The 10,863-nt window shown below is 44.7% G+C and overlaps 1 protein-coding gene across 3 annotated transcripts in view; it reads left to right on the forward strand.

Moving 5' to 3' along the window:
- Positions 1 to 10,863, forward strand: part of ZNF704 (zinc finger protein 704) — a 102,907-nt gene that overhangs the window by 53,689 nt on the left and 38,355 nt on the right. For all 3 annotated transcript variants that reach the window (XR_014579213.1, XM_083822995.1, XM_083822994.1), the window contains exon 3: positions 8,236 to 8,339. Coding sequence is in view for 2 of the 3 variants with exons in the window: in XM_083822995.1 (XP_083679121.1) it covers positions 8,236 to 8,339 (104 nt within the window). In the remaining variant the exon portion in view is untranslated. The remainder of the gene's footprint in view (positions 1 to 8,235; positions 8,340 to 10,863) is intronic.

Genomic DNA, 10,863 nt, shown 5'->3' on the forward strand with positions numbered 1-10,863 from the left:
CTCTCTCCTGAATCATCGTGGCACAGAATCAGTGAAGTCAGTTGAAACGTGTCCTGATCTCTGGCTTGATAAACATAGAAAGAGCTTGGTGTGAAGGAAAACTGAAGCTACTGTGTATGTTCACATTGAAACAGTATGTACACATACTGGGTATGTTCACCTCAAAAAGGAAATTTATAGGCGGGGACGTCATAGCAAATAAAACAGTCCTAGGATAAAGTTGTGCTTAGAGCTTCTGTTCTCCCTCGCTGGTGGTGTGAAAACAACATAACGATCAGAAAAGCAACCAAACCAAATGTGACAAAAGGTAATATTTGTCTCCTGAATAACATACCTAGATTGCAGTGCTCCTTGCCCCGGAACACGAATGAAATGCAGGCAGGAGGGCAGCTTACAGAGGAGAAGATACCATGGCAATGAAGAGTAGAGCCATAGCTAGCTGCAAATGTATTGGAAGATCTAGAGCATTTTCTCGGTGCTTTCTGAATCTGGTCACAGAGTGTAAGGAAATCCATAATTCCTGGGTTGGTGTGTTTATCGTGGGAAGGTCCCTCTTGCATCTTCCTTTGAAACGGGCAGTGCTGGCCACCGAGTGCTGGACCATGTGGTCCCACGTGGAAGTGTGAGAGCGGATGCGTGCCTGATATTTGCAGCATATGCCCCGCTGGCCTGCCTGAAAAGTGTCCAGAAGTGCTGTTGTCTCAGTAATGATCTGTCCTGGGGAAAAAATAGAGAAAACAAAGAAAGAAAAATGCTGTAAATCTGCGCAGTAATCAGGTTGGATGTAAAGATAAGCGTCAGTTATGTTTGTTGGCTGCAGTGTACTGCAGGCTGCCTGCAGACACAGGGTGTCCTGTCCCCTCCCTGGGCTATCGGTTGGTATCAGCGGTTTCCTTAGCACGTCACACTGACCTGGCACTTCCTTTTTTTTTTTTTTTTTCTCTAGCAGTCCAGCCACTCTGCTCTGCCCATTGAGCACATCGCTGCTCAAAAGTGCAAAATGTCCTGTCCTGTAAGCAGTACCCTGTAGAAGCAACCCCACTGATGAAAGTGGATATGCCTATGAACAAGCCAGAACAGCAACATTAAGCAAAGGCAGAAAAGGGATGAACATGAATAGAATGGATAATATTCGGAATAATTGCTCTGTTGCTTCAGGGCACTGTTGAGACTCAGGTTGTAGAGACTGATTTATTTATTACATCAGCAAGCGGCCTTTTAAAGTAGAGGAGATGGAACAGAAAATCTTCCCAGACAATCTTCAAGGATTGTGGGTGACTGTAAGGGGTAACAGTTCTCTGCAGGATGCTATTATTCCTTTCTGAATGTAATTTTTGCTTACCACTCATCGTGTATCAAGTGATTACCATTTATTTGATTGCTGTGTTGAAGTGGACTATTCCTATTCTCAGTCATATTCCTACATCGACTTCTGTTGTTGCCCTTGGGGCTCTTTGCCAAGATGGCTTTCCCTGATAAATCAGGGCTGTTTGCAAAGTAAAAATTACTAATTCGATCAAATTGTTCAATATATAAAATAAATTGTTCGTGTCAACTACAGTTTATCTCCCAGTGTTGAATTTGTCTTTCTTAACTATTCCCGTTTGTGCAAAGCATTTAAAACTAGACCTTCTCACTGGCCAGTAATGACAGCAGTTTCTTACCTTGCACCCCAGCGCACTGCTGCCCATGTGATGTAAATCGGAGAAGGAAACCTAGAGTTCAGTTCTGCTCCCATCTGAACACATTTCAAACTTCAGCTGACGTTAAGGAGAAGTCAGAGGAGGCGTTGATAAGAAGGACTTGTTTTAAAAAGGTATTTTCCATGTGTTTGGCAGACTTAGCTTTAAGCAGACCTTTCTGGTGACCGCTTGACTGTAAAGCAGCCTTCCTGGTTCTGGTCAGGCGATGCCGGTGCTCCCTGAAGGCATCCGGAGTAGCCACAGTCCAAAGAGCAAGTCTAGAGTATGTGCTGCACCTACATCGGCCACCCTTCGAACCAACCACTCGTGTTTGCCTGGTTGTCTGAACCTGCAACACGGTCACTAAAACAAATAGGTTATTTTCTGTTATGTTCTAATGCTTTTAATGGTAACCAGCAAAATATCTGGTTTTAAAGTCCTTCTTTCTGCAGTGCTGGGGGAAAGTGTTTGCATTATCTGACATGAGGAAGCATGAAAGACTGGCGAAACACTCCCGTCATTACCAGTCCCTTTCCCGTCAGTTCTTCTGTTAAACAGATTTTCTCCTCCAGGATGCCGAGAACCGCTCTGTGAGCAGTGCCTCCCATTTGGTACAACTGATCTGCAGAGGCACTTCATTGTTTTTAAACCATCACAGTTCAGATAGAAAGTCAGTATCTGCGCTCCTGATGACTCTATGAAGTCTCCGCAGCCCCGAGCAGACCAGACAGGCTTCCAAAGATGCTTTGAATAATTGAATCTCCAAGTCTGTCAGCTTGGCCTGAGGGAGCTGGAGAGCTTAGAGGTGGCCTTTGATGCCTTTTTCTTTTTTTCCTTAAGAAGTTCAAGTATATATTTTCCAGAAGAAAAGTTCCTGTATTTGTATCATAAAGACTTTGATCATAATTAATTTCTAGTAGCTGTCAGTATCCTAAAAAATTGCTTGTACGTAACCAGAACAGCAGAGACACAGAAAGGGCAATTATTCTCTACATGAATGCAGTCCACAAATATCACAAGGACCGTGTGGAAAAGGTTAATTGCATGTTTGGCCAATATGAGCAAAGGCATAAATCCCGAGCTTCTAATTACTGCATTATATTATTGTGTTTGTGCTTCAGATATCAAACACCAGTTCTCTTTTCAGATGTATAAATAGTAATGATCCCTTATGTTTTCAGCTCTGTCATTATAGTACTGTACTGAATTAATATAATCTTTGAAAATATTTTCCTTTGAGTTTTGCTTCATTGTGAGAAGGTACAGCTTTTCCCAAAGAGTGCTCAGGACCTCTGACTGTTCCTGTGCATCATCTTTTTACACAAGTTTTGCTTTTCTCTTTGTTTGGAAAGCAGGTTAATTTTTAATCTTCATAATCAACAACCGACCACAACAGCAATGAGCAAGATCAGTTCACTTATTTGTCTGTACTGTCAGTATTTTGAGTTGTTAAATGGTAACTGAGTATTATTGTGAACATAAGCTATTGTATGGACTAATCATGTCTTGTAGCACATTATCGTAGGTCTTTGCTCGATATAGAAGAGTGGTTGTGGTTATTGAGGTATCTGAGTCACAGCCACATGCATGGCTTTTCGTGCTGGTTCCTCGTTAACATACTGTCCTTGCCATTAATGATGAACTAAAGAAATCTAAAGCCTTTTATTTCACCTGTAGAACATAATTGGGGATTTTCTCTCCTTTCAGAAGGACTTCTGCTATTACTAGTACACTGATTACAGTTTTCGTTATATGATTAATCACCTTTTTGCTGTACAAAAAAAAGCCTGTAGCAACATGTTTATCAATCAGTATTGCTGTAGTGCTCACCTTGATGTGATGTGCTTATAATCAGGTGCTGAAAGTAAGATTTTGTTTGTTTTTTTACTGTGTCCTGTTAGTGAGGATAGTGGTAAGAAACAGATAAGTGCAAGTCTCTGCCAAAACAAAGCAAAATGTAAGCCTTTTGATAAATCTGAATGTTTTGGCCACATGGGTGTTGCTTAGAAAGTAGAATAAGGAAAGACAAGCTCAGCAGAGCCGGATCTGTGACCACCAGCTCCTGCAGCCAGCTTTCACCTAAAGCAATTGGAAATACCCTTCCCTTCTGCACGGGCTCGTGTCCCTGTGCTGGAGCTTCTGCTCGCCGGGCTCTGGTCCTGCCGTTAACTGCTCTTTCCCTGCTCAAACAGCGAGCCTGGGTCTCGCTGATTTGAGCATCACTGCACAGGATGTGGAAGAGCTCCAGCTGCAGGTGATACTGTGGTGAGTGGAGAGAAGAACCAAGGGGTACAGGTGTGGCCGGAGCAGAGCAGACACCTGTGAAGGTGGGCTGAGGAGATCAGGGGGACTTCCAGGAGGCAGCAAGTTGTGAGGAGCTGCACCAGGAGCTCAGCTTGGGAATTCAGTCCCGCGAGGGGTCATGGGCTGTGGGAATGAGGCAGCAGGAGCTCGGGGGTTGTATCTTCTTTCTACCTGGCTGATAGCAGCCAGCGCGGGCTTTTTGCGAGGACAGGTCAGAACATCCCAGATCACAGTGTAAAAGCAAAGGAGCGTGCCTCTCTGGGGGGCTCTGGTGGGTCAGCTCAATGTTAAAACCCAAATGAAGGCTCGCAAGGGACTGCAGATGTGGTCGGGGTGATGCTGCAGAAGGTACTGCCGGAAGAAAAGTCCCATCTGGGGCTGGTCCAGGCCCACAGTCAGAGGCAGTCTGCAGAGACTTGGATGAGGACTTTCTGCCTAAGTGAGTGGTTCGGGACGCTTGCCTAGCCTTGGACTTGCCTTCCGCCCTCTTGTGCTCATCTTTTGGGTCTTAAGTTTAGAGAGCTCTGAGAAAGATGTAACAGTTTCTTAACATTATCGTATGGTTTTCAAAAAAAGTGGTACATTCATCAGTGAAACAAATGAAAATGGTGAATGAGTGAGGGTAATATCTACATTTAATTTGAGCGTGCTGTTAAAGAAGAGGGCTATTTTAAATACCAGGCTGGCCAGGTATAGAGTATTACAGGGATCAAGTGAAACTGTTCTTCCTGCTGTGGAACTGGGAAACCCTTAAGCCAAGAGACGCAGGACAGTGGTAAAAGGTCTGTCACCGAGGTCCTCTAATATCCATGAGTTATATCTGGGCTAGTTTATTAAAATCCAGCTGTTGGCTTGTATTTGGACTTACAAAATGCTCCGGGGATTCTGGGCATCGCTACAAATATGAAGACTTGGAAATAAAGGATCCCAAACTGTTTGGTCTCGAGTGCAGGCTGGGCTGATGCGAACTTACATGTCCAGAAACTGGGAGAGTGTTTGAGAACCGGGCTGTGGGAGCAGAGGAAAGAAGAAATCTTTGTAGCTGGTGTAGTAGATGATTTTACAGCTGATTTGGATTTCATTGTGCCTAATAACTGTGTAAGCAGTGCCAGGGTTTATAACTTCGGTCTGCAGAAATTCACATTAGCAATAGTGAAATAAATGGCTTGTGAACAATCAGTTGGTAATGGACAAGCTATCCTCCCCTCTGAGTACAAATACCGTCAAACAGCTGCGTGCGGGTTCAGCTTTCCAGCACGAAAAGCTGGAGAAGACTGGGGCAGTCTTAAGGCTTTGACTCGCATGTGATTCTGACTGAATGCAGACGGCTTAAGCGGTTCCTGTCTTCAGTTTTATGCTTTGCCTCTCTCTCCAAGGCTGCTGTTCCTACAGCGGTGCTGGCTGAATGATGCATGAAATATGTGTGTTTATGTTTAGGAGCCAAACTGCAACAATGTGTTTGGGAGCAGCTTCACATAAGGCAGCGCTTGGAGCTGCTGAAATTCTTGTGGCTGGGAAGTACGAGTGCAGCATTCCTGGGTGGCTGGGTGCATCCGAGGAGCAGCAAGGATTCGACATGGGCAGAGAAAAAAAAAAAATGAAGTTTTATTTCGTTGGGCTTTCCAGGCTGAAAAACTGTTAAATTGTTCAGGTGAGGAAAAAAACATGGACACAGGTGCTCATGCTGACAATTGGGGGCATTATTGACCCAAGACCAGAGCAAAGGGTGGATTTTCAGCACAACAGTCTGAGTCCTTGTAGAGGAGAAAAAGGCGTCGACACAGAAGAGCCTGAAGAAGTTAAATTTATAGAGCACTTGGAGGAACTTTGTGTCTGGGATTAGCTCTGGGTCTTTAGACCCTGAGATCTTGACACCAACTTGGCAAACGCTTGCAACAACTGCAATTGCGGGATTTTGTAACTCTGCAGAGGCCTGGGCAGGGTCATGTTAATCCTGTTGCCACACACGCAGAGCAGCCTTGTTGGAAAGCTGATGGCAAACACCAGGGATTGGCTTTCCCAGCATATCAGGAACCTGTTATTGTTCCTTCCTCATAAATTGCCGAAGTGCAAATATTACTGGTTCATCTGCAGCAGGATAAATGAGTAGAGGCAGTCGGTGGGGCGCTGTGTGGGTGGACTACGGAGCAGCTAAATGCTTCTCAGAGAGAGGATTTCCATAATGGAGTATCAGAGAATTGGAAAACCAACTGCAGGACTGGTCTCCAGAAAATGTAGTTCCTCCCTGTCATCCCTGCGGAGAAGGCTTCTGCGTCCAGAGGGGTTTGGCGTGCCAGGTGACACACTCCTCTACAGATGAGAACTGATGGGTGATGGATTCAGGTATTAGCGGATCACAGCGGGTATCCAAGACCTTTTCCAGTGTCTGATGGTGACCATATGGCTGCTGTGCTCTTTGCAAAAGCCTTGGCTAATGGAAGGAGGATTTCTGTGGCTATAACTGGAACGGAGCAGGAACGATCGTCAGTGTCCGGGTTCCAGGTACTGATGTCTTGCAAAAGACAGTAATGAAAGCTAAGCTGTTAGCATGGGAAAGTGTTCGTAGACATCCACGTGGGTCCTTGCATCAGCCAAAAAGCAGCTATGCGCTGGTCCGTGGAGCAGTTTGAGGCTCACTAAAATATCGAGAGGCTTTGACTGTAGCATAGTTTCCAGTAACTGTGTCTTTCACCTGTTGGGGGAGAGCTGCACGCAGGTCAGTGGATAAACTTGGCATCTGAAATGTGTCAGCTTGTGAGTTTTACATGTCGGGAGCAATTCCAGAGCTCTTGGTTACTCATCTGTGTGTCCCGCAGTCCCAAAAGGATGGAAAGCAAAAGTCTGGTAAACCTGGTGGGTTTCGTGGTTTTCTTCTGATACATTGACTCTTCAGAAATTTTGCATTGTACTGCTGAACCCCTCTGGAAGAGTGGTATTTTGGGGAAAAAAGAATTATAGTATATATGTTTTTACAGCCAAAAGAAATTCTGCAGGTTTTTGGGGTTTTGTTTTGTTGTTTTTTTTTTTTTTTAAAAAAAAAAAACAACATTACTCCTTGAGTGATGGATCACTGAAGTCTGGTTTCCTGAGGCATCCCTTGTCTCCAGGTCATCTCCTCCCTCCCCTGGAAAGCTCCCTGTCTTCCTCTCCCTTATTGTCCCTTCTGCATGCCCTGGGGCTGTGGATGCTGTGGCTGGATGGGTGCTGCTGGCGTGTACGGAGCTCTCTCTGCCTTTCCTTTGAGGCAGTGCACAAACATGATCCCTCTCTTCTGCCTCTTGCCTGATTTATTTGTTTATTTATTTATTTATATTTTTCCCACAGAACACGTTGATCTTATCTGTATGAACCAACGCAGCGGCGTATGGCTGGTTCCCAGCCACCCGGTGCTGTCCCGCTGGCTTGGGTGCTTGGTGCTGAGCCTTCACTGGGCTGACTAAACCCATTTCACCAGCAGAAAACTCCTTTTTTTATTATTTTTTTCTTCCTGTACCAGTTTTCTGCCAATTTAATAAGTCGAATTAATTCAGCTGCTGCCGGTGGCTGTGGGTCGGGTGGGAGAGCACCCTTTTCAGCATCACCTCTTCTGTAGACTCACCCTTACCTTGTGGCTGGTGGTGGCTGAACAGATGATTAAAACTAAAGGACAGTATAGATGAAGGGAACGTAATTTGTATGTATGTGGATTTTAAATAATTGGTTAATAATCTGATCAGGAAAAATTGAGGGTTAGAGTAAAGGAGAGTTAAGGGCATTAAGATGAAGCAACAAAGAAATAATGTCATCCCTTTGTTCTAGTTCCCAGTTCTTCCTCACCCTACAGAGAGCAATGTGGGTTATTAATGTTACTGGTCGTATTAACCTGCTTTTGCATCTCTGTCCTCATCCAAGAAAAAACCTTAATCACCGACTTTGGTTTTAGCATATGACTAGCTGAAGTTCTGAGAAAAGGGAATGGAGTCGAACTAATGGAGTGTCGCAGTACTCCTGGCAACTTTCTGTCAAGATGTGTTCTCTTTTTCCACTCCTTTTCCTATTCACACCCAGCTGTTGTGCTTGAAGTAGCCACTTGGCGTGCTCAGGTTGACAGAAGGCAGAAACTTGGAGAACTTTGGTCACTGTGCTTTGCCATCTTAGGGTTTGGTCTGTTATACTAAATATATATATATAGGTGTGTGTGTGTGTATGTATATATATATATATACACACCTGCTGACATGTTTCCTGCCTCCTATTCACTGTTTTTCAGAAAATCTTCAGAAGAACTGGACATGGATAAAGTAACAGCAGCCATGGTACTAACCAGTTTATCCACCAGCCCTTTGGTTCGCAGCCCTCCTGTCCGACCCAATGGTAAGCTGTGGAGAAATGCCTGTCAGGGGCTGCCAGGAGGGGTTGTGCTGAAAAGCCCCAAACCCGGGAACTGAGTACACGGGCTATAGGGGAGGGATGCAGTGTGGTTATCTGTGTGGGAGGAAGAGAGCAGAATGTGTCGTGTTTGCCAGCGGTGGTGCTGGGAGCTCATTTCCTGGAGTCGCAGAGGAGAAGGTGCGAGGGGCTGTCAGCTGGCTGTGGCCCTTGTGTGCTGGGACAGCACCGAGCACAGGTCCTGGGTGCAGTCCTGGCAGAAAGAAGGAAAAAACTGCTTCCCTTCCCCTGGAGCCGCTCCGTGGGCAGGAAGAAGAGGGGGAATTAGCACCGCAGGACACCTTCTGCTCTCACTGACGCGCTGCCTTTCCAAACAGCCTGTTTGCGTTTGCACACACACCGTAAATAATCCGGTGGTTGTTCTTGCCCACACACCACCGCAATCAGATTTTACTCAACTCTTCGATGAGGCAAAGCATTTGTGGATCCCGGTCCTCTGTGGAGAGGCCGTGTGCTGGCGGCCTGCGGTGACACAGGTCTGCCTCCGCGGCGCAGGAGTAGGCCCTCGGCTCCTGCCCTGTTCCTCTGTGCCCTGTGCAGCTCTGGTGGTCTGCCATCAAAGGCTACAAGGCTACTCAACTACAAATTATACATGGTATAGCAGAAGGCACACAGATAAAAATAAATGTGAGCGATAATAATGAAATTGCTAATGAATCATAATTAATGCGTGCAAGCTTGACTGGAGTTACAAGAGGTTTTTAAAACTGTTACGTGTTAAGGAATAATCTCAAATTAGGACACTCTTGTGAGGATGTACCACCATTGTTTGTGTGACACTTGCTTTTCTTACTCACTTGTAGCTGTTAAATATACACTAAATGCTCTCCTACTGTAAACGAGTGGAGTGCTGAGAGGAATACTTGCGGATTGCAAATTAATAGGGAAGTAGTCTCTGCGAATCTTACTGTTATCAGGGATGACCCCCTGAATGATGTCATACCTAAAACAAATCTATCCTATGAGGAATGTCATGGCTTAAAGATGTTTATGTGAGTAGCATGGGGTTTTTAATTTCTCTCCAGAAAATTTAAGTGTTGCCCCTTTGGCTGAGTAGCTGGAAGTCAAGCCATGAAAATCCATGGCTGCTGCCTGTGTGCTTTGCACACACCTTCCAGATATTTTAAAGCCAGCAATGTCTATAGACTAGCACAGCTCTGACGAGCCCTGAGAAGTCCCCATGACTGTCCTGCCGCAGGGCTGGAGGCTGCCCACCCTCAGGAGGGAAGGAAGACACGGTGGTCAACTATTCCGCAGCCACTCCAGCTCAGCTGAGACCACAGGAGAAGGTGGATGTGCACCGATGTCCCAGGCAGGGATTCGGAGCGTCTGAGGCACCTACGTGTCCCTCTTAGCATCCCCTGTCACTGGGGGGTGCTTGCTTGTGGGACAAGGCAGTTCTGTCACCTCCACCAGCTTCAGCAGGTGACAATTGTCAGGACTCGCAGTGCACCTTAGCTGGCATCTGTTGGCTGGGAAGATCTCCCAGACAAGCCTTTTTGAATTGCTAAGAGGTAAACAGTAGCTATTAGCTGTGTTTGATACTTCTTTTTGCAATCTGAGTGCTCTTTGATATTCCTTCACATAGATTGTTTGCATCTTTCCCGAAATCTGGGAAGACAAGCTTGAAAAAGCAGTTCGCATGTTTTCAGTAGTCACAGATGAGATTTTGAAGCTGTTGTTGGGCACGTCCTCCCTGAATATCTTAGTTTTGCCTGAGTGGAGGCTTATTAAAGACTTCAATAAAAGTGCAAGGATTTGATAATTTAAAACTCAATCGGTATTGCAAGGCTAGGCTCTGATCTTAGCAATACAAATTTAGTAATTATGAATCCTCCCCCCCCTCCCCCTCTCCAAAAAAAAAAAAAAGGCGGTAAGTAGTAGTGCAATTAAAGGAGCATTTCTTTTAAAAAATGGAATTCTGCCTAGAAGTAGAAAATAATATTGACATTAATATGAAAGTCTGATCTTTGCTGGAATTGCTGGGGGTGATCACCCATGTAAATTGGATCAGAGTTTAACCCGTTTCCCTGCAGCTGAGTAATATTTGGTCTGGTTCTCTTTCACGCAACTCCAGCAATGTGAAAAGAGCCCCAAAGTAAGAGTAAGTTGCGTTTATTTTTATTCTAAATTCCTTTTAAAATTTTTTAAACTTTAAATTTTTTTAAACGTCGACAGATTTGTTAGCATTAATGAGAACCAATGTTTGTTTGTTTTTTTCCTGTTGTCAACTTAGTTCAGTCTTTTCTTTCATATATTACTTTAAAAATGTTCTTGATCTAAATCTCTTTCTCAGTAAGGTGAGGAGGAGCTGTAAAACCCGAGAATATGAAGTACTACTTTAAATGTGTCAGAAAACAGTAGTTGAAAGAATGCTGTTTCCTTTGTTTATGTGAACAAATGCAATTTTTAAACTATGCAAAGTTCACAAGTTGATACCAGATGTACT

This window comes from Anser anser (genome assembly GCF_964211835.1).
Source record: "Anser anser genome assembly, chromosome: 2".
NCBI classification, from domain to species: domain Eukaryota; kingdom Metazoa; phylum Chordata; class Aves; order Anseriformes; family Anatidae; genus Anser; species Anser anser.